General features: G+C 38.6%; 2 protein-coding genes across 4 annotated transcripts in view; both read left to right on the top strand.

Moving 5' to 3' along the window:
• CDH5 (cadherin 5) overlaps positions 1–18,207 on the top strand; it is a 37,997-nt gene extending 19,790 nt beyond the window's left edge. The window contains exons 2-12 of the mRNA XM_072422677.1: positions 1,956–2,165; positions 3,705–3,987; positions 4,678–4,797; positions 5,037–5,204; positions 6,599–6,786; positions 7,768–8,021; positions 9,503–9,627; positions 10,547–10,671; positions 11,351–11,459; positions 12,838–13,089; positions 13,638–18,207. Coding sequence (XP_072278778.1) covers positions 1,956–2,165; positions 3,705–3,987; positions 4,678–4,797; positions 5,037–5,204; positions 6,599–6,786; positions 7,768–8,021; positions 9,503–9,627; positions 10,547–10,671; positions 11,351–11,459; positions 12,838–13,089; positions 13,638–14,116 — 2,313 coding nt within the window. The 3' untranslated portion in view covers positions 14,117–18,207. The remainder of the gene's footprint in view (positions 1–1,955; positions 2,166–3,704; positions 3,988–4,677; positions 4,798–5,036; positions 5,205–6,598; positions 6,787–7,767; positions 8,022–9,502; positions 9,628–10,546; positions 10,672–11,350; positions 11,460–12,837; positions 13,090–13,637) is intronic.
• A 4,181-nt stretch (positions 18,208–22,388) lies between these two features.
• Positions 22,389–24,654, top strand: part of BEAN1 (brain expressed associated with NEDD4 1) — a 20,970-nt gene continuing 18,704 nt past the window's right edge. For 2 of the 3 annotated variants that reach the window (XM_072422674.1, XM_072422675.1), the window contains exon 1: positions 22,682–22,997. The gene's annotated coding sequence lies outside the window, so the exon portion shown is untranslated. Of the gene's footprint in view, positions 22,565–22,681; positions 22,998–24,654 lie in introns of those variants that run through there. The other variant, XM_072422676.1, reaches the window with a different exon arrangement.

Genomic DNA, 24,654 nt, shown 5'->3' with positions numbered 1-24,654 from the left:
CCCCTCCTCCGCAGTGTCTTGGGAGGAAGGGGATCCCCCATCAGAGATCTCCCCGTGGCAGCCGAAGGGAGCCACAGCAAGGAGGCTGAAGAGCCGCATGCGGCTCCGGAGCCGCAGGTTGCAGACCCCTGGCCTGGGGGCATCAGGGTATAAACTAAACGAACACTTAAAGCGAAACTAAAGGCCCACTTTAAATTTCAATTGCAGCTGTTTGCAATAACTACCTGCTATTCCAGCAGGTAGTTATTGCAAAAAGAGACAGACAATGTCCCTTCTTACCTGCCTGATCATACCAGGAATAAGTGCAAAAGCTGAGCTGCTCATGCACAGCATCAGTCGTCAGGGAAACCGGCTTCCTTGCACATGCTAGGCAGGGTTGTAGTGGGGTGGGGCAATGGGCATGTGTGCCCACTCTTATTTTGCAAAGAATTCTTTGGTGGTCCGCAGCTCTGGGAGGGGTGCTCTGGCCAGGGTCGGGGACCATGTCTCCCGTATGGAATTGCAGGCTCAAGGTGTTGGATGGGGTTGTCTCTCTGAACACAACTTGCCCTCTCCCATCACAGGTCTGAGTGGGTGGGTTCTGGAATGGTTACATCACTCTGGGGGAAGTTTCTTCTCCTTTGAGTGACACATAGCCAGGGGTGTAATGGGGCAGGCATGTTTACATACCAATGATGCACATGCATGCTCGCAATGGCTAGTCCAATACCCCCTTTTTTTTACAACTACACCCCTGATGCTAGGGATGGATGAACTCCTGCACACTTGCATGGGGGTTATGTCTCCCCAGCACGGCCAATCAAAATGCCTTTAGATCGCAGGGTAGAAGAAGAAAGAATGATGTTGGTCGAAGCAGCGTAGATGTAAGTAAATGCTGCAGGGTTAAGTTCTACTTTAATTGTATTGAGACAATATATATCATAAAAATTGCCCAATTTTTAAATAAATTCCACACTTTATTCCCTTGCTTTTTCATTTGGTATTTTTTAATGATGGTTTACTAAGTAACAACAGTGGGCCATACCTGGATAATTTGTGTTAAAACAGACAATCCCAACTGGATTTCCAAAGGAAAGGGTGGCAATGCAGAAGCATAGGTGGAAGATGAGGATAGAGTGTTGCCACCCTTTGCTAGAGAGTGCCTGAATAAAGACCTTAAATAAGTATTAAAAGTAAATAGCAAGTAATAACAGGTAATAACATTACAAGTAGGCAGGTTCTTTGTTGTAGAAGGGATTGACGCACCGTGCCTAGTATGAGCATTCAATATACTGTGCACATATGACAAAGCTTACCCAGAGCACTTTGGGTTTTCTAAAAAGTATTGTTTTTTATGCTCTCTATTTTTAAGATAGTAATTAATTAAGTATTTAAGTAATAATTAATTAGGTAATAATTATGTAAATAAGACTCAGGTGCACATGTAAGTCAGCATTTTGCACCCATGTATGTTGTATTGAGCCAGTATTACATCATGATGCCCCTCTCATCCTCTCAATGCAACAGAGAGAAGTCTGAGATTGGAATAGGGATGGTCCCTTTATTGGTCATGGTCATGTGACTGGGCTTTCCCCTCATTATTTTAAAAAATATTTATGTGCTTTATAAAATTGTTGTATTTGCCCTTTTTTTTTAAGGTAAATGGGGAGCACAGGGGGAGAAAAACAGGCTCTTAATTTAATAACCCCTTAGTGTTAAATGCCATTAAAAAAGCAGACAAAAGTGGGATCACCAACCTGACTTTGTTAAATGTGTACAGTTGGCTTGAGCTATTGAGCTAGGTATGGAACATGATTTTTAACAGAAGGAGCCAAAAAGAACATCAAAAACTTTTATATTTACATATATATACACTAATTGTATAATCAATGTCTTCATAGAATATGACTATTCAGTTCTGATCTGGTATACATAGGACATTACACTAAAATATTCTTTTTCTTGCTCTGTTACAGAGTGCTGGTGCACCAGCAGCGATGAAGTTTGTGTGGCTTCATCTGCTGGTATGTATCTATTCCTTTGCCCCTCCGGCATTGTGTACTGAGGAAAATGCACTGCAGGGGAGAAAACACGTGACACACCATAACCGTGTAAAAAGAGGATGGATATGGAAGGAGATGTCCACTCCTGAGGGGCAAACACGATTTCCATATGTTATTGGACAGGTAAGAAGTAAAAAAAAGTTGAAAAAAATACTTTGCATGTGAGAGTGTGCCTTTTTTTTTCATTTTTACTCATAGTACTGTGATTCTCAACCTAGAGGACATACCTGTACACATCAGGAAGTACCTCATTACCATAGGTGGTACTTTCACCCTGGGCCTAATCATTGTGTTTTGGGTCACAATATCTGCCAATTTGGCTGATATTACTCCTATTACCTAGAAAACATAAATAAATCTAAGTGAAAGAAGTAGGAGGTGAACAAAGCACTAGAGAGGTTGGAAATAGAAATTATTTTGGCTCTGGCAGGAGAGGGGCGATAAGGCTAAATCAGTATTATCCCAATGAAAAAATGGCATTAGGTAGGATATGGTATTAGGTGAAAGTGAGATTTAAGAGAGAATAGAATGAATGCCAACTTCAGAAAAAGTTCCTCATTTTGACCCAAATCCCTCTGTTGCTCTTTTGAGTCTAATATAGGCCTTTAATAATTCTGTACTTTTTAAGATAAACCCTAACTACTCATTAGCCTAATTAAAAAAAGGAAACTTGTTTTGTGCAAAAGCTCTTTTCCTCCACTAGATGGAGCTCCTTCCCTAGATTGCATGACAGCCAGTGTAATTAAACCTACTGCCTGTCACTCCAGGCTGTCAGGGACACATTCATGGGACATCTGTCATCACACCGGCCTGATTCACAGTAGAATGGTATAAAATGTTGCTCACATTATTATTATTATTATTGCTTCATTATCATAACAACAAACACATGTATTGAAAAATTATGGAGGATAGTATTGCTGACATTATTATTATAAAGTATTTATATAGCGCCAACATATTACGCAGCACTGTACAAAGTCCATAGTCAGGTCACTAGCTGTTCCTCAATGGGGCTCACAATCTAATGTCCCTACCATAGTCCATTGTCATTATTACAGTCTAAGGTCAATTTTTGGGAGAAGCCAATTAACCTTATTGCATTTTTTGGAATGTGGGAGGAAACCTGAGTAGCCAAAAAAAACCTACACAAACATGGGGAGAACCTGAAAACTCCATGCAGATAATGTTCCGGCCAAGATTCCAACCTGGGACCTAGCGCTGCTAGTGCCAAAATGCTAACCTCTGAGCCACTGAGCTGACATGTGCACTGAAAACAGAATTTTCCTAACAGTCATGGTGTTTCAACAACTTCAATACTTTGAGTCACAACAAGTCTGCAAATCAGGACTCAAGCACGTTCTTAATAACTGATCCAAAAAAGTTCTAAGAATCTAGAATTCTACAGATGGAACAGCGACCTAATTTTTTTGCTTGACAGTAGTAGAGAAAAAAACGGTCACTGTCATGGAAGATTTATGTAAAAATATCAGAAATTGCAGGGCAGAAGCACAAATCCCATAGAAGGTACAATATGAGCCATGTATGCATTTTAACTATGTACTTATCTTTGTGTCTGGAGTTCAGCTGAAAAAGTTTGCTACAACATGACAATCATATGGATGTAGGAGGAATAAGCAATAAAAATGTATTGTTTTACAGCTTCGATCTGATAAACCAAGTGGCAAGTATGTTCTTCAGGGAGAATACGCAAACACGTACTTTAAGGTTGATGAGATCTCAGGCGTTATCCATGGCTGGGAAACACTGGATCGCGAAAAGAAGTCAACATATAATCTAACAGCCCTGCTGGTAGACAAAGTTACCATGAAAACACTGGAGCCTCCAGAGATATTTGTCATCAGAGTGATCGATGTTAATGACAATGCCCCAGTTTTCAAGCAAGAATCATACAATGCATCAGTCCCAGAAATGTCCAAGCATGGTATGGAATAACCAAATAACTTTAAAACATGTAAAACAAACAAAACAAATCATCCCTGAACTAATTTTAGTTTTTAGTAGGAGTCAACCCCCAGCATTGGTTTAAAGCAGGATTGCCCAACAAGTAGATCGCGGAGCCCTGCCTTTCAAAATAAACTCATCATTTTGACTCGGTCATTTTAAAAGTAGCTCGCAAGCCAAAAAGAGGTGGCACCCCTGGTTTAAAGCAATCCACTAAAAGTTAATAGTCTGCCAATATACCCTAAGATGTTTAAAAGTAGACATGACCATTTTTTGTAATGCAATTCACAACTGTGGGCTGTATTTATAAAATTGTAGGGAATCGGACATTCTCTCACACATTCCCTCGTGGGAATCTTCCAGGTCCACGTGTTTCATGGGCAGTAATTGATTCCCACCAGGGAATGTTTTGGTAATGTCAGATTTTTTGTTTTATAAATAGAGCACAATGTGTTGCAGCCTGGTATGCATTGAGGTGCCATTTATTATGGAAGTGCTTATTCAGCACACTCTAATTGTTTGATCTGGCTGCTGTAATTCCTAAATTTACCCATGTCCACCCAGGATTTTTAATTTCTCCCACACTGTGATTATTGTGAATATTATCTATCTAAAAGCTGTTGGAGTGGATATGTGGATATGTAGCTAACTTTGATATTATTTGTCCTAGGTACCTTTGTGACAAAGGTCATTGCAGAGGATGCTGATGACCCCACCATGTCCGGAAATGCCGTAGTACAATACACAATAATTCAAGGACGAGAAAAATTCAGCATCATTGAAGATACTGGTGAGTAAGAATACATGTATAGAGTTATTCAAATAAAACATTCTACTGTCCTGTGTACAAGGTGAAAAGCATACTAGGAAACTCATGATATGCAGATCTGATCTGATATGCAGATTCAGAAACAAACCAGATATTAGCTTTTGTTTCTAGCAGACACAACCAAGAAAGTTGATTTTAGACTGTTTGGACCATTTTAGAATGTTTGGACTATCACAATGCATTTTTTTCTTTGTATTTAGGGGCTATTTACACAGCCGTCTCCAATCTGGATAGAGAGGAACAAGCATCCTATGAAATCATAGTGAAGGCCAACGACAGTCCAGGACAAAATTTTGGTCTGTGGAGTACAGCCACAGTAACCATTCATTTGAAGGACATTAACGATAACTTTCCAACTTTTACACAAGGTAAGCATATCTATCTATATACAATTGCTGGTAAAACACCCTTTTTATAACGATAAGCAAGTGAAATAAGAACCAACACACAATATTGCAAGATGGGGTTTTTGAACGCTGATTATTTTTTATTTTGTCCCTAAAGGCACCATTGTTCATGGTCCTGTACAAATGGGGGATTGAACCCCCTTGGTGTTTGGAGTCAATATAGTGAAAGAGTTAGCAAAGGCCATAGAGGCTGGATAGATGAAATCCATGACTGCTTTGCCATACCCTTGTTTCTACAGAAGCCTTCAATGAACCTGTAAATAGAAACCTAGAGTGTGACTTGGCCAAAGGCCCACAGGGTTGAAGACACACATAGCTTTGGCGCTTGGGATGGATTGCAACCTTTGAAGTGGTGAGAGTGCCACTGCCGATTCTACATTATACCAGTCAAATTTACATATATAGCAACAATTATCAAATTAACACCAATTCTGTCCAACGAGTAACTTCCCACATTTTGAAACAAAAATAGGATGTTAGTGAAGGGGGTCAAACATTATCTGCTAATGTCCATCAGTGGTCAGTAAATGTAAACTCATCTAATTGTACACATGAAAATTAAAGCCATATCATTGCTTATCACCTTTAGACCTATTACACCTGAGTAGAGTAGACACCATGTTTGCATTTAACCAACTGGATGGAGTTACCAATAAGTTATTCCTTCATCCTCCATTTCAAAACATGAAATTCTACCCTTTCACTCATTGAGGTTGTTAATAGGGTATACTACAAGACAATGTTGAGGGTGCCTTAGATCAGATTTGCTTGACCTGGCATATGCACAACACTAGTGTACTTTTGATTGATAATTACAAGCACATTTGTTTACTCCACATCTGATTGAGAAACACATTTTTGGTAATTTACTGCTTATGAGTTTGTTTTCAATTCCCAGGCAATCCAGTCATTTTATAGCGGTGGTCCCCAACCTTTTGCAGGTTGCAGACCACTAAATGCACAGACTCTGGACTACTCATGTGCGGGAGCCATGTGTCACCTAAATAGGAAGGAACTTCCTCCCAGAGTGATGTCATGATACCAGTCCATGTCCCGTCCATGTCCAGAGACACAACCCGCCCCCCTCCCAGGGCCTGTAAAGTCTCCGGGAGACATGGTCCTTGATTCTAGCTGGTGTGCCCCCCCACAAGCAGGGTACTTCACCTGACCCTGCTGGTGGGTGCACCAGCCAGAGCCACAGTCCACCTGTAAGACCGCGGGCTAGTGGGCCCTGGACCTAGGGTTGGGGACCTCTGTTTTATAGTGTTGGTGATTGGATGAGAAGTGAAAATCTTCTTCTGTACTTAGTCTTAAGCATACATACTAATGTGAAGTCAACATTGTTTTCTCTACAGACAAGTTCACTTTCGATGTTCCTGAGGATCGAAGAGTGGGCGACGTGATCGGAAAACTTTCTGTAATAGACATTGATGAACCTCAGAATAGGAACACAAAATATAGTTTCCTGAAACAAATGTTTGAAGAGTGGTTTCAGATAAAACCCAACCCACAGACCAACGAAGGACTACTTATTCTAAAAAAGGTAAAAAGATTCATTATGTGAGATTTTGTATTTTCCACACTTTAACAATCAGTAGTTTTTCCCACTGAATTATGAGTTACTGAGTTAGGTAAACTTAGTATGTATTTTCTATGCCTGTACATTTCATGCACTGTGCCTGTTCTCAATTGTTAACTCATCAAACCACCGTGGCGGACTGAGGAACGACATCAGGAAACATTGTAGACATGTTTGATTTTTGCCCATGACTAACACGACAATTATCTCACGTGTGTACATAGTTTATGTCTTGAGCCAGTGAGAATATCTAAAGCACTGTCCCTCTGACCTTTAATCTAAGGTTTGGAGTGATCGTACTGTTGTGCTGCTCACAGATTTCTGTGCTGGAGAGGAAGCTGTACCAAAGGAAATACAGGGAAGGGATCCTCTTACTTCTCCTTCATTCATTCTATGTATCTCTCCTCTGCTTACTAAACATTTTCCTACCAGTCATTGTGTGGGAAGCTCCGACAGCCAAACCTGCCTCTAACAAGATGGCTGATTGCACACAGAAACACAGCCCTGAACGATGTAGAACAAGGCATAGTAAGCCAAAAAAAGATTAGTGGCAGGGAGCCTACAGATAATACTAGTATTTAGTCATTTGAACTTTTCCCATATTTTAGGGAAACCAATTAAAATGCCAAGTTGCCTCTCGACACTATATATATTTAAAGCTTTTAGAGGATCCAAGGCAGAGTTTTCCAACCTTTTTAACATGGGACATCCCAAAAAATAACTTCTGCTATAATTACTATATCCACATCTCACAGTACATTAGTGTGGTGGTCAGTTTGTGCAGTTTAAAATATGAACTAAAAACCTTTGTTTTTCAAGAAACCTTTAATTGAAAATCAGAAACAGATGTTTTTCACTCCTGTAATTTCCTTTCTAAGTCTTACAGTATTGCCTACAGTTGAAATTTGTTTTTTGTTAATGTTATATTGGTTTCTTTCTTTGCAGCCCTTGAACTATGAAAGTAATAACAAGGTATTCAGAATGACCGTTGATGCTACAGACTATTCAATTGATGTAGGAGCAGCAAGACCAGACAAGCGCAAAAGTCTCACCGAGGTTCTTGTGAATGTTTTGGATGTGGACGAGCCCCCTGAATTCACAAAACCATCCTACCTGTTTCAAGTTAAAGAAAATGCCAAAGATGTCTTAGCGGGTACTGTCAATGCAAAGGACCCCGACATAGCTCAAAGAAAAGTGAAGTAAGAACAATAAACCGATTTATGAGCTAAACAACCCATGTAGAAATGTATGATATTAAGCCAGTAAATAAACGCAAGGTCTAATAGGCTGACTGTAAGGCCCTGGTCCATCAACAGTACTCACCAAACACTAGTCCCCCAATCTAACACTGTACTCTTCACCTATAGCAAGCCACTGATCAGCCTCAGGATCAGGGGCTTGCTATAAGTGGTGGCATTTTCAGGCACACGGTTGCCCCCAGGACAGTGCACAAGGGACGAAGTCTGAGGAAGGGCTAGCAGAGGACTAGGAGCCCACAGATAAAGCAATACCAAGATTCCAAGATACAAGAGGTCATACACAGATAATCTGTCCACCAGATGGAGTACACAAGGGCAAAACACAAGCAGAGTTGGGGTCACAGGCAATAGGTTGGTCCAGGCAGCATAAACTCACAAGGTTACAAACAGACAAAGTCAGCAACAGTAAATCTGACAAGAAACTCTCCAGCACAGATTAGCCCAGCTAAAGGCTACAACAGGCATTGGTGCCTGGAAGCAGAGAGTCCCAGCAGCCAATCTACCAAACTAATCTGCCTTTGAAAACCCCTTCAACTGTGCACAACCTCACAGTGGGTGCTGGGGATCCCGATAAATTACATCAGGCTGCACGGCTAAAGTGAAGCAAGGGCTGCTGCTATCTCTTAGTTTTCCTTGCTACCGTGTTAGATACTGTGATGGCACAGAAAACGGGATCCCCAGACAGATAGGCATCTCCTAACACTGACCATTCTCAATCAGGGTAAAAAAAAAAATGCAAAAATCACTACAGCCTTCTGTACCTTCTAGACATTACCTTCAACCGTGTTGCCAGAATGGTTGCAGAACCATTAGTGTAGGGTATCTTTTCATGATCTGAAGTTAATGGAATAGAAAATAAGTGACCCTTTAAAATCAAACAACCCACTATGGCTCTGTTGTTACCTACTGTCATGAAAAAAATGGAAAAATGCCTCTAGAATTTTCAGATATAGTTTGGGAACAAATCTAGCTTTATTCAAGAAACATACCAGAACACACAGTGGAAGAAAATACACACTTTTACTAGGATATAGATCATGTAATACAAATAATATTTTGTTTTACAGTACACCTACACAAAGATGTAAAGCAATGCTACTTAGGGCCATTACCTCTACTGTTGCAACTACAACATCTGTTAACATATGCTGCTACAAAGTTTTCCATTGTTGCTGAGACATGTATAATGCCAGCATCTGGTGTCAATGATGATATAATGCCAGTGCTGAATGTTTTTAAAATGTGATTGAAAAGATGATTTTTCTGTGGTATGTACAGAAGTTTATATATTTTACAGACACTATTGTACACTAATATGTACATACATATTACAACATATTACAATGTACACATAATACATATTACAATGTGTGTCATATGTACAAAAACCTAAAATACTAACATTCTGATATTACTTTTAGGTACTCCCTCAAACCAGAAAGAGAAGACATCATCATAAATAAAATTGGAAGCATTGTTGTTAAGAAGCCCTTTGACAGAGAAGAAAATCCTTGGCATAACCTAACCGTCATTGCAGAGGAAATTGGTAAGTACAGACAAGGCAAAAAACATTTCTGTAACATTTATGCAATCATATTGCGGTTACATAAAATAAAATAAAAAGGTCAGTCTACCTGAAACACCAGGTGGTTGACCGAGTCAAACCACCTGAAATGTCTTAGGTCTTTCCGGCAGGACTGTATTCACCATAGTGGCCCTCGTAAGCCAATGCTTTGGGCAGGGGGATATAAAGGGACAGCATCAGGCATTAAAACTAACAAATCGTGAAATTTGTGAATTTTTTGTCCTTCTGGTCACCTCCAGGCATTTGTGACCAAATTCAGCAGGGATGTAGAGAAGAGCATAAGATGTAGTATTGTACAAAAACATGGACCATTCCTTTGCTTGGTGGTCTGTGCACCAATATAAAGAAGATAATACGCTGCCTTCAATATGGTTGCTTTTACAGAAATAAAACCAAAACACAAGGAATAATGTTTATACAAAAGTTTTTCACCATTTAGGTTTTTCTTGTGTCTTATATTTCCTAATTGAAATTCTTTTGGTAAGATCTCAGGACTCAGGATGCGTACACACATAGGATAAATATTGCTAGAGATGAACAGTGGTTGCCCAACGTCATCCATCATTGCTCTAATGCAGATCCATGAATGATGATGGCAAATCAACTGCTATGCATGTCAATGGAGGATAGCACAGTGGGATGCCACTTACCTTTTCATAGAACAGAACAGGCACTGTGTGTATAGCAGTTGTTTGTTCATCTGTCACCGGAAACGATCATGAAAGACCATTTCCAGCAATGAAATTCCTACATACGTTAGCCATTGTTTTGGCACACCAGCCGTGACCATTTTGAGGAGATTCCAGCCAAACTCCTTACTCCTGCTGTACAGTAACTTAATACCTAAAAAACATCATTTTTGAATTTTTGTATATTACAGACTCACCAACAGGAAAGTCATCATCAGCCATGGTCTACATACAAGTTCTGGATGAAAACGATAATGCACCAGAGCTTTCATACCCATACGTTCCCAGAGTGTGTGAAAATGTAGCCAATGAACATGTGAGTAAGCCTGGGGTTGGCTATGTTGTACATTTACTCATACTTCTCAGTTTCCACTGCGTAGCTTCACCAGGGGTAAACAGAAGTGATAGGTAACAAGTCAAATTCTAGGCTTCTTTGGTTTTCTCACAAGAATTTTATGCATGCAAACTATAGGATGGCATACCCTTTATCAATAGAGTACAGTTTGGAATTCTTAAAACACGTTGTATTTTTATGTCAACAAATGTTACATGTAGCAGGATCACGCAAGCCCAAATGCCTCTTGAGACATCTCAAAAAGCACAAAAATAAGCTGAAATAGAATGTATAGTGAACACATCCCATTGATCCTCACGGCCAACAAATCATGTTCACAGAGACCAGTTTATCAGACATTTTGTGACAAGATTCATTTCTGACACTTCTTCATCTCTCCAAATAAGTATAACTGTTACAAAGGCAAACATGACCAATGTAACCAAATGTCATGCAGTTTTCTTCCACAAAAAATTAACAAATAAATAAAAGCAAAACCCAAACCTTTAATGATTCCTGGTACTAGTAGAAGTGTCAAAAAGGATTCTGGCTAACTTAGTTTTCCCACGCCCATTTATAAAAATAACACTGTTTTACCTTTATTTTGGGTAAAAAATAAAATACACCTTCAACATTGTAACCATGCTGTGTTTTGTCTTAGATCATATTAAATATCTCAGCCACAGACAAGGATGAACCCTTCCAAGGAATGAAGTTTACATTTTCTTCAGCAGGACATGAAAACAACTTTACAGTTAGAGATAATCATGGTATTGAACTCCTTTTACTACCTTAACCCCACTCAATCAATTTTCATGGTGTCTTTTTCTAAACACTGCTTTGTGTATGTTGTATCATTGCTCAAAATAATATCAGTAAGGACAAAAAATAAGAAGAATTGCAAAGACGTAGTGCAAATATCTTCAGTGTAAATGATATATGAAAAATTAGGCATTGCACTCCACAAACATTAGAAGTACAAGTGCATGTAGCAGCTGAGCTGGCAGATGAGAGGATTGCTCTCTGTGGCCAATGACAGAAATCCTGCTAGATGGAAACAATGGGTCTGATTTAATAAAGCTCCCAAAGACAAGAGAAGAAAGACCATAAGAAAAGATAGCAATGTAAGAGAACTCGGGTAATCCAACAAACCTAAATAGATTTCTTTAAAATCATTTCCTATTACTTGGCAAATGTTTTTAATCCTGGACTGGATCCATTCCAGTTTTGTTGGATCACCCATGTTCTCCCATGATAGTCTATCGTCTCCAGAGAGCTTTATTAAATCTGGCCTAATGTGTAGCATGCAAACCAAGAGGCTGCTAAAATGTAGATCACCAGTGGCATTCCTGGACTTAATGGCCAATCTTAGGCCCAAACACTTTTTCATGATGAAGAAGGGACATTATTGTTTGGTATTTTGAGGAAGAACCGGTGAAGAAGTACTCCCAACACATTGCATATGCCTACCACTCTTCTTTCCATAAACAACTTCTGTAGTTCTTTAAAAAGCCAAGCTGTAATGTATGAGCACAGATTCTTTATACCTAAACTGATCTCAAACCTACCCATATTAGTGGCTATTTAAAAAATAATATCCAATATCTACTTTTGTGATTTAAGTTCTGGTGTTTCCGGTGAAGAGTACTCTAATGGCTACAGAATGCAGAAGCATTTAGGACAATTGTGTAATTCCAACCTTGTGGTTTGGGGAAGGCTCCTTCCTGTTCCAGCATGGCTGTGCCTGCTCCAGACATGGTTTGGTGGAACTCAGTAACCTGCACAATTTCATAACCCTTTTGAACACTTTTGGAATAAATCAGTACCCAAACTGCAAGCTAAGTCAGTTATTCTGATATAAGTACCTTATCATAATTTTTTTTGACTGAATAGACACAATTTCTCACAGACAGAATCTTTTGAGTGTAGACTAATATAGCCATAAAGATGGACAAAGGTGGTGGGTTAACTTCATATTAATTCCTATGGTTTTGTAATGGCATGTAAAACCAGCTTTTAAAGGTATTAGTTCTAAATGAAAAAACAATAGTCTTAGTACCCTCGTCATTTTAAAAATCCTAGTACTATATATATAATAAATCAGTTATAGCATTCAATGCTTATTAACCTGTACTACTTTCTTTGCAGATAACACGGCCAGTATCAAAGTGAAGAACGGAGTATTTAATCACAATGAGGCCAAGTTTTATTACCTTCCAATTATAATTGCTGACAATGGCAAACCAGAACAAACCAGCACCAGTACCCTAACTATAACCGTTTGCAAGTGTGATGAGAAAGGAGAATTCACCTTCTGCGAGGAGGCAGGCAAACAACATGCCACAGTGTCCGTCTCCACCATCATCATTGTTCTGGTGTCTATTTTGCTGATACTTCTGGGTAAGTGGCTTAAAGTCTTCTTTGCTGTAACAGTATTTCAATATGCAAAGAGAGCCTTTGTCAATGGAATGCTGACCACTGTTTTTCCACATATAAAGTAAATACTTGTCTTTTTGCTAGCAGTAAGAGATTAAGGCAACCTTGAATAAAAAATGAAAGTTACATTTACAGTCTGCTCCGCACCAAAAATCCTAATTCAGAATAATAAAACAATAAAAAGTTGTAGGGAAAATGCAAAAAAAAAACAATAATTGCCTTACACAGCTTACTGCAGCCTTCAGTGGTCATTAGTGATGTCACTGGTCCTTATTCTGGGCTTCTTAAAAAACTGAAGATCCTAAAACTTGAAGTCCATTTAATTTGGTATCAAACCCCCAAAGTGCTACACTTGGCTCTTAGTGTGCCACATAAATGGGGTTGTGTTAACGAAAAATCGTATTCTGTGGCAAAGCTGCAACTGTTTCTAGATTTACAACTGTTCCATTGGAGTCAACTTATGTATGAGCTTCAACGAAAAAATTAAATGTTTGTTGTTATTTTTCTTTCAGCTGTGATCCTGGCAGTGCTGTTTTTAAGAAGAATGCAGAACAAGAGCCCCCTCATTATGGGAAAGAACCCAGCAGAGATACACGAACAGCTGGTCACCTATGACGAGGAGGGTGGTGGAGAGATGGACACCAACAGCTATGATGTCTCTGTACTCAATTCAGTAAGAAGAAATGTGACATTGCCTAGGTATGACGTGGATCCTGGTCCCATCTTATACGCTCAAGTCCAAAAACCAACCAGAACCGGAGATATGTTTTCAGTGATCGAGGCAAAGAAGGATGAAGCAGACAATGATGGTGAAGAGCTTCCATATGACACCCTCCATATATTTGGCTATGAAGGATCAGAATCCATTGTAGAATCGCTCAGCTCTATAGAGTCTGGATCTTCAGATTCTGAAATTGACTATGATGTGTTAAATGAATGGGGTCCCAGATTTAAAATGCTGGCAGATCTGTATGGGCTGGAACAACTATAAGATTTTCCGTATTAACACAATAACTTGGCAAACCTTTAATGCAATACAGAGCAAGCACACAATCAGAATTCAACCTTGTTAGATCTAACTGCAAAAAAATGAGATCTAAATGGTTCCTTGCACAGACAAAATATCTTTTCACAGTCCCTTAAATAAGCCCAATAGTATTGAAACAGATTACTCATTTCCGCAATAGCCCTGTAACAATCCCTGTTTTATGTAAATCCTTTTAATGTAAGAGACAATATTTCTATTTACTGCATTGATAAAAACTAATGCAGCTTAAGCTTTCGACTTTAAATAGGTCTAAACCCAGTCATTAAATTCCATGTAAACTTTAAAGTTCTGGGTCTGTTTCAAAATAAATCTTCAATCTTTTTAAATCTGCAGCTTTCATTTATTAGTAACTATTTATACTGTCATGATGGACCTTTCAGACATTTCCTGTTTTGGGGTAACAGCTGTTTCCTAAAGTAGGGTTTCTCTTTTGTTCTCTTATCACATGCTCCCTGGTGGAGATTGCAAATAGTTCTGCAAGCACACATTGCACAGATTGCCTATTATCAAGGACCTGGTCTATCATTGAATGATTCAATGGGTAGGGTAGACAGGAAGTGGCTCAGAAAGGCTAAAGCATATCAGTGCCAAGGTGCAACAAAGAATGAAAAACAGATACATTTAAGTATTTTAGAGGAAAATGCCACTCTCTTATAACACAACAAGCTTTAGGAAAGTAAATCTCCATTTAGGGTTTGGATCTACTTTTAGTGTTGGTCAGAATCTTCCAACACAAAATTTGTTAAAGATAATATGCTGTAACTGTACTGTTTTTTTTTATACTTTTACAAGAAAAAAATACGACCTAAAAGCAAAAACTACAATTTGCCAGTTATTACAATTTATTGGGTAAAAACTGTGATTATTATCATTTTGCCCCCAGGCAGATAAACTGACCTCTACATTTCTTTGCCTCCCTGTTTAACATTTATTAAGATAAAATATCACATAGTAATAGTGTATTATTAGATATATGAGTCTTCAGTTGACTTGTAATGTGAGAAGGAGAAGTATAGTACAATCATTGTGCAGTAATGAGCAAATATGTACATATATAATTATGGATTACACATAGATGTTTAAAATTTAACACATATTGGTAAGGGTTTTTATCACACTGGTCCCTTTAAATGTATATTACTATATATATATATATATACTATAAAACTTCATATTTGAATCTTTAAAGCCCTTTAATTTCCATGAATAATGCCTAGGAACCATGCAGCCTGGCCAAAAACCATTCAAATGTAATAAAATCCAATCCCTTAAAAAGGTTGAATTTCTGAGAATGTGTCAAACAAGGAAGGTTGTGTGTAATATGAGTTATTGTCTGCTCATAATATGCCCTGAAAATTATAACCAAACTATGTAATTGACCTGACTAGACTGGTGGTATCCAAAATATGGAAGTTCAGAAGAGCTCTTACCAAATACTGACCTCTTACCACTAATGAAGTCAGTCTCTATTCATACTACTTACATGAACTGTTATAATGTAAATATAGCACCACAATCTAAGTTCAGACAAGATACCCTTTACAGTTTAATTTGAGAACTATGTTAGTAGTTGTATCTTGGAACAAAGACTGTGAAATGTGGTATGAGGGTCATCAGCCAGTAAGGGAAGGGGCTGGTGTTTAAATGATCAGCCATGTTTTTCTTCTGAAATAAAAGTCAAGTATAAAAATGATAATCCTGTCTGCATACTCATCTATGTATGCAGTTTGTGTTCTTTTTATAAATAGTCAATACGCACAGTACAGTGCCTTAGAATGCACTAAAGTTTTGGGCTTAACCAGAAGAGGAAGCTAGTCTTAGACAACCAACCAATCACCCACAAAGTGCCTTGATATTAAACTAAGATATTTGTGAGTCTGATATGAAAGTTACCCAATCACCCCATAACACTGGAGTCCCTATAAATATTTTTAAGGCCAACTTAATTTAGTGTCTTCACATGTAAAGATTACCCATCGCCCATGAGGAGCAGAGAGAACCCTTTTGTGCAGTGAAATATGTGACTTGTGCCATCCCTGAAATGTCCAAATTTTCCAGTGAATTTCCGTTATTGGTCCTGGACACAGAATGGTATCCACTACTATGCCTGAGCAATAGGTACACGTTATTATTCTGTAGGGTTCACTTTTTCTAAAGTCTTTCACCCTAGCAGACAACTACGGAAGGGTGAAATTTAATATTACAATGTAAGAGGTAGCTAGTGCAAGGGCAGCCTTACTGGCCATGCAAGCCATGGAACAATATTTTCAATGTACCCGGCAGTGTTGGTGGCCCTTATTAGTTTCTCTAGATTGTTGGAAAAGCCATTTGGAATTTTTATCTTTTATTCCCTGATCTTTCTACTAAGAAACTAGACACTGGTCACTAAGGATGGTCATAGAAAAATAGAGGTCTCAGTGAATACCTATGGAATAAAATTTACAGCAGGTTAGCAGATAGCTGCACATTAATCATTTTAAGCTACTTAATGTGATTGTACAATCTTTTATACAATTTAAACTGACCTTTCTATGGCACACTGTGGTTTCTCTGACCAGTTTGTACATCCTGAAATGGGGGAGCAGGTGCTAAATACACCTGGAAGTGAAGAATACATGCAGCGACTGGGGAGCAGGGAAGTGGTGGCTTTAATTAATTAGGAGTAATGGTGGCTCAGTATTTTTTACCTTTCTAACATTGGGGAACCCCTTGAAAAAACTTTCAGGTCTTTAGGGAACCCCTGATATATTTACTCTATCCACAGCTCATTGTAAAATAGCCTGGTTGTCAATAGGAAAAATGATTTCTATAATGCATCACAAACTGCTCATTGTTCTAGGAACCACTAATAACCTCTGGAGGAACCTTAGGGTTCCATTGAATCCTGGTTGAAAAACTCAGTAGTACCCTATAGTATAAGGATGCCATCCACATTTCTGATAAAAAGGGGCATTAATATGGTCAATAAAGTCTTTTTTATCTGAGTTAGGCTACGTAAGCACGTGCAATGGTTCTCGCCCGATAATCGGCTCAGGACTGATATCGGGGGATAATCCGCTGTGTGTATAGCGCCTGTCGTCCATCGTCCGAACGACCGTCCTGGTGGATCCACAGATGATGAATGACAAACGATCATAAAGTGGGAGAGAGAGCAGCGAGGTGCCGCTCTGTTGTCTCCCACTCCCCTCTCCAAAGAGCAGAACGGTGCTGTATGTACAGCGCTTGTTCATGCAACGTGCAGTCTTTTTTCGTTGGAAAGGATCGTGAAAGATCATTTCCAACAACAATAACTGCAGGTGTGTATACAGCTTTAAGTAGATCCTGGAGAATGAAACCCACCAGACAAATTTGCATGTCTCTTGAGAACCCCATTGAGGACATCTCTGTGTTTGAGGTGTAGGTTCTCACACCTGTGTGGCCATTAGTCCCACCACCCCTCCTGGAGTCTTTTGGATTATGGAGAATGTAAAATGGACAAAAACTCCCATGTAGATAGGAACAGATTTGGAATTATGGCAGCCAATCTAGAAGTTGGAGTATCCAAGACGCATAGACCATTGGCCTTTGCACGGTTGCATAAAAGACAACATTCTGTATATAATCTTCTTTTTTCCTCAGGGACACTTACATAATTACTTGAAAATATTAACCAAATAATCCGATTCTCTTAGCCCTGACAGTTTAAAGAATAGCAAATCTGATATTTCATCTAATATTAATCCTACCATAGAAAGACATAATCTTGCACTATCCTAAGAAAAATATTAATCTCCTTATATTAATTTAATTTCCAAACACAAACTAGCCAGTAGGATTTTATTACACTATATTATAACTTACACTTTTTGTAGACTAACAATAATTATATTGTTGTTTTTTTTTATATTATTATAATTTTATTTCCATTGTCAGTATTTTTTGTATGTGTTTTGTATTACAGCATTTTCTACATGTACTTTATGTTTGTACAGGAAGATGTTTGTGTTTGCCTGTTTGATGTTTTTGTATTAAAATAATAAAAGAGTTTACAGAGACTAATGAGGATCTGTTTTCATTATTCAAAAAGGTTTTACACCTTCAAAGAGAGTTTGGATCTGCCAAAGACAAGCTTCACAAACTCTCTGGTTTCTAGAAAGAGTTGTATGGTACAAAAGCAGGCTGGCCACTAGAAAATCTCTTTGTTTGCAGGGGTATTCCAGCACAGTAAAATTGCTGTGGGGTCCCTAGCTAATCAATTCTATCTTCATGACTTATTGAGGAACATACAGTATTTGGAAGCTGCATACAATTAGCAAAGTTGCATAAATGTTGCAGGTTTAGACTCTGAATCCAGGATAAGCAGACAACAGTAATTGACCCCTTCATTGCCTCATTTGCTCCCATAGAGAAGAGATGAAGCTATACATTAGCTTCACATTGCTCTGATCAGAACTTCCCAGCAAAAAAAAGTCATTATGGGCTCCACTGCTGATCCACTGCTGAAACCTACTTGGGGCCAGCATACAGCCAGTGAATATCCAAGTGGAATATCCATACCCCCCAGTCTTGCATATTAGTTGCAGGTTAGTGACTTGCTAGTAGTAGTAGTATTAATTATTATTGAGAGAAAGAATGGGCTCCACATGAGCTTCACATTGCTCATGCAAGAACGCACATTGCAAGAACGCATTTGAAACTAGATAATCACTACTGGGACACCCAGTATTGATTTAGCAAAGTGGCAGGAGAGGAATGAACTGACGTAACTACTGTTGAAGTTAGCCCCATTGGACACTGGATGGGCCCAAAATCTTATCCTACCTCCAACAGGAGTCTCTCCTCCAGAACAACCTTAGAGCTGTTGATCCTTTGGTCCTCCACCTCGCAAAGGTGTAGAATAAAAGTATTTTACCGTCTGCAATGGTAAGTCCTACTCTTCCATACAGCCACCTGCTGTTATCCACCTGTGTTCTACTCCAGGCACATGTCACCTGAGGTAATAGGACCCTTGGGCTTGGGCTTGGAGAGAACTCTTTTAGAAGAGGAAGATTTAATACTAAAGGAAGTAATACACTTTTATTTGGCTTATGCAGAACTCTGCTTTGAGGGATGCAGGGAACTTATGGTGGCTGCATGTGACCCTTGGTACATGGACCCCTGGTCATTAGAGGGAGGGTAAACCTCCTGAATCTTTTGCTGGGGGTCCCAGGGTTTGTAGAAAGCATAATGCTTTCCTGTAAGTTCATTGCTTGCTAGTGAAGACAGAATTAGGATGACAGTCATTGAGCCTGCAGTTTTTTTTTCAAAAAAAGCTGCTTCTGTGTTTGTAACTTAACAGGTTCCCTTTAAAGATTAACAAGATATGAATACAACATTAATTATTTATGTATTCAATGACAATTTCAATTTAATTGCAAGGTGTTTTTTTAAATGCAGCTAGTTTAGGTACCTGAATTTGACTTTCTTTTGCCTTCCCATAAATCTCTGTACATTGTAACTCAGAATCGGAAAAAGGATGGGACATGAATTAAATCTAATCAGGTGCAGAATGCAAATATAGGGAAAGCAAATGTATTAATAAAAGGAAAAAGCATTCTATTAGTGTATCAGTCCATGTCTATTGCTTCTCATTCACTACCCTATCACAGGTCGGGGTGCAAAGATGACCAAGCTGTTGGCCTGCATCAAGCCTAAAATTTGATTGGCTGCTTTGTCCATCATTTGCACTTCCATTAGGACTGACCAAAAAAGTTTTTTTTTTTTTTTTAGTTTTAGCTTTAGATAAAACATAGTTTGTGTTTGTTATAAGACAATAACAAAGTGTTATATTCCCTAATATAATACAGCAGTGCAATCACACAAAAGCTATTTCCATATGCTGCAACTGATTGACATCTAAATCAAAGCTGACTTGCCCCTGTGTGAGAAGAATGTAGCTCACTTTTCAGTGTCTGCCTATTCATAATGTCATGCCCATAAATCAGCACTGGGTGGCAGTGTGCTCATTTCTTACTGTCACATTGCTGCTCCCAGTTTAATTGGAAGGTGATTAAAATGCAAACAATGTTTTCTCTCATTGACATTAAAGCCACATAAAAAGAAAATCAAAAGAATAGTGAAAGTTTTAAATACATTGCTTACAAAATATTTAGGTATTTAACAAAATCAAAGACACTCATTTGTGTACATCACATTATTCAGATAAATCAGACTTTTGAAACAAAAATTCTTTGGCCCTATTTTATCAAAACTCTCTAAAACTGGAGAAGATAAAGTATCCTGGGAAAATATGGGTGTTTATCAAATACCTGGAATAGCTTTAAAAAATTATCATTACTCGTACAAATAAATCTATAACATCCCTGGAACAGAAGGTATCAGTCTATTACAATGAAAAATCCCTGTATGTGATAGAGAAATCACAAGCTCCAAATTCAGAAAACTCAGGAAATGAAGACCCTAAAGCCAAACTGAACTTTTAGTTTGTAGAAAACTTTAGGACAAAGGGATTGGTAGACAGATCAGTCCCTATCCATCTACGCGTGCCATAGAAGTCTATAGGGCACACTTGGGCCCACATGGATGTTTTAGGCTAGCGCAGTAATGTAAAACATGCCACTGGTTTTGGAGTGAGATTCAGGTAAATATTGCGATTTTGGGAGAAATAGTACCTGCAGGTAAGGAGTGTGGGGTTTAAAAAGTTAACAAAGCTTTGTAAGAAAGTTTTCTTACCCTTTAAATCAGTCAATTAAATTCCAGGCGCATTAGGAACAGTTAATTTGCTTGATCCCTGTGTGAAGCTCTAGATCTGAGCCAGAAAGGGAGCATAGTGAGAAAAAAAGTGCCAGAAAAGAGCAAGGGGCCCTTCTCTTCAGCATGCTGGCAGAGGACAGAATTGTCCACTTAGGATATGGTTGTATTCTAAAAAAAAAGAACTGTAAGGCTTTGAAAGCATTCTGATTGGATGCCATATGGATGTATTTAGCTGATTTAAACTGAAAGTTAGTCTTTAACACAGAGACCAGCAATAAACCTACTGGATGATGATCTACCCATCATATGGCTGCAAGCAGTGCCACAAGCCACATGTTCCTAGGCCAATTAAATCCCAAGATATGCTTATTAGATGCCAACCAATTAGGTGGTGGGGTTGGTTGTCAAGAGGCCACTCATGGGTCTGGCAATGCTGGTAATGTTTTCTGCAATCTACATGGGGCAACTCACTCTACAACCTTGACCTGCCTACCTGAGAATTCTGTCCTGCACCCCTGGGTGAGCTTTTATCTCTTCCATGTTCTCCACCTTTCCAGGGCTGCCAACCCCAACTTTAAAGCGGGACTAAAGTGAAAAAATAAAAAATTGTGAAGAGATGAGTTCTTACTGTAGAGCTGAGAGGTGATGTCGTTTCTGCATTAAAATAAACCTACCTGCCTGTTTACAATTTACATTTACCTCTCCTCGCTTTGTGTTGCTGCCACCTGATCCTTATCCAGATCTTCAGCCATCCTTATTAGCCGGGCAGGAATTATGTAATTCCCATGCATACAGATGGAAGGTCATTCATTCCCAGCAGGAGTACCCAAAATCATACACCAAGCTGCACATGTGCAGTAAAGAAAACATTGCGAACAGGCAGGTAAGTTTCTTCTATTAATGAAGGGACATCACCTGTCCCTTCTGCAATAAATATCAGCTAACAATTTTTTCTTTATTTTTACATATATATTATATATAATATATTAAAATAGCTTTCAGTATTTTTAAAACTATACAACACTACTCCACCATCGTTCATCAATCTTTAAATTGATGAAAGTCTGACCAGGAACAACCACTGTTCACTGCTATGGAGGAGAGCACAGCTATTCACTCGTCCTCCCCTCTCCATAAAACAGAACAGGGCTCATTCATTAATTTCAGAAACAATCCTTTGATGTCCATGGAATGTCTATTTGAGGCTTTAAAAGGACATTTCCAGCACAGTCTAATCCACTATTGTGGCCTGACAAATGCTATACAGCCCTCAATGGAGTGCGTGTAGTGAGAAAGTATCTGCAAACAGGCTGCTAAAGACCGGAAGCATTAAAAGGATAAAATGACTTTTGTGTTTTTTATGGCACTTGTTAACAATACCAATTAAATGTCATTCCATTTTGGTTTACATTTACTTTAAAACAAATTACATGCAATTTCTTTTTAGATATGCCTGCCATATGGATGACTTTATCCAAAGAACAGGTGTACTTTAAATATGCTCCACTTCCAGTTTCATATTTTTAAATTTCCTTTGTGCTTTCTTTCAGGCAGACGGCATGCGCTGTGATGAATATTGAATGATTCATCCATATAACAGCTTCCTTCTCTATTAAGTCATCAAGCATCTCTCTGGTTGCTTTGAAGAAGAGAAGCCAGGTGACACATCTCATTGATTATATATGCTGCGAATGCTTTGATCTGTGTGCTTGCCATTGATTTCATCTGTAAAGAGGTGTTTTACAGAGATCGCCTGTTACAGCCCCCTCTCCTTCTTCCCTTGTTATCATTCCCAGCACATACAGCTCACAGTCAGCATGAATCTATCTGCTCTCTCCCTTTTCCTCTTTCCTTCCATACAATGCACAGCTCTGATGGTTTTTCTGTGATCTAGTGCTGGCTCCAAGGGAGGGATCAGTCGATATTGAATGTGAGCCTCTAGAGAGGACCTAATCCCGGATCTTCGCACAAGGAACCGGCCAAACCCTTTGTCCATCGCCTTTCATTGACCTCTATGGCAGATGCAGCTCCTTCCATCACAATATCCGACTGAGCTACATGGGGACATTAAATACGGTGCTGGACATCATTGGTAAGCCTATGTGTTTCATATTTGATTGATGTGTTTACATTTTAATGTCTTTTAAGGCCTTGTGTACATTGCATGGGGGTTGAAATGACAACTGAGACTGCAGCACCAAAACTCAGCTTGGCTTGTAAACAGAACCCTTACCATCACCTCCACCACCCAAACCCCATTCACGTTTCTTATTTCTGTACTTACGGGCCTTTACCAGGCTGGTGCAGCTTTAAATGGCTTTCTAAAATACAAGAGGTGGTGAGTCGGGGGGTGTATGTGGTAAGAAGGTCACCATGAACTACCCCAGTGTTTCTTAAGCAGGGTTCCTCCAGAGGTTGCTAGGAGTTCCTTGAGCAATGAGCAGTTTGTCAGTTCAGTTTAAGTGACACCAATCTTTTTGGCTATGAAAATCTATTAAACAGCTAGTTCCTACCTTTATACTACCTGCACTTCATTACATGGAATAACAAAAAGGATGAAGATCAAGAAAAGAGGAGAAAGCTGGGGTTTCAAATTTGGCAAATTAGTTTGTATTAGAGGTCAAAATCACACTAAATAAAGTAGAACTATTGTATACAACATAAGTAGGTACAGTCTTTTTGTTACAAAAGATACAAAAGATTTGTTTCAAAAGATATATATCTTAATGAAAATATACATTTCTGTTTATATATATATATATATATATATATATATATATATATATGTACCAGTATTTAACATTCTCACAATACCCCTGAAGAAGCCAAGAGGCGAAATGTGTTGGGATAAAAAATGTTACATAGTAAACATGCAAATGTGCATAGGGAGTTATAAAGCCTATGGTTATTTATCCGATTAATGTGCAATAGGAATTGGCCTAATATTTGACAGAAAGAATGTACCTACTTATGTTGTATGCAATGTTCTACTTTATTTATTGTGATTTTGACCTCTAATACAAACTAATTTTCAAAATTTGAAATACCATCTTTCCTCTTTTTTCTTGATCTTCCATCTCTTGGGCTATCTGTAAGGGTGACATTCTTCCAAATGGCCAGCAATGTGAAAGGCATTCTTACTAATGACCACTACTCTAATATACAGTGAGATGTGGATTTAGTAGTTATAAAAGGGCTCCCTAAAGACATGAAAGTTATTTCAAGGTTCCCCCCATGTTATAGTTCGGAAAACACTGAACTATCCGGACACAAACTCCACCTTTCTATCAATTTGTTAAAGTGTTAGACTCTCTTGATGCATTATCCACAGACAGGCAGAATATCAATAACATTAAATAAAAGTTGGGGGTTCCATTTATTTCATGTGAGTCGAAAGCAAAAACTTTCTTTTTATAATATTTTTGGAATCCCTCCACTGGACAGACACTGTCCTTGTTGACCATGGTCATCAGAACTGGGAAAATCCAAACTTTTCCCCACAGATAAAGGCAGATTGGAAATTTTCTAATGGGAACAGTTGTTTTTGTGACCATTCAATCCAATGGGTCATAGGTAAAGAAAAACCCTCTGTTACTCAAAAAGGTCCAAAAGACTACAAAAAGGCTTGGCTTTAATAAAATGCAATTGCAGGCTAGGTCATTTTGATGCTGAGGTTTTGTATAAAAATCACAGTTGTATTCATTAAAGTGAACCTGTCACAAGTTTGGGGAACCCTGAACATAAAAAAG

Source organism: Pyxicephalus adspersus, chromosome 9 (genome assembly GCF_032062135.1).
Source record: "Pyxicephalus adspersus chromosome 9, UCB_Pads_2.0, whole genome shotgun sequence".
Taxonomy (NCBI): domain Eukaryota; kingdom Metazoa; phylum Chordata; class Amphibia; order Anura; family Pyxicephalidae; genus Pyxicephalus; species Pyxicephalus adspersus.
This window is presented reverse-complemented; position numbering and strand designations above follow the sequence as displayed.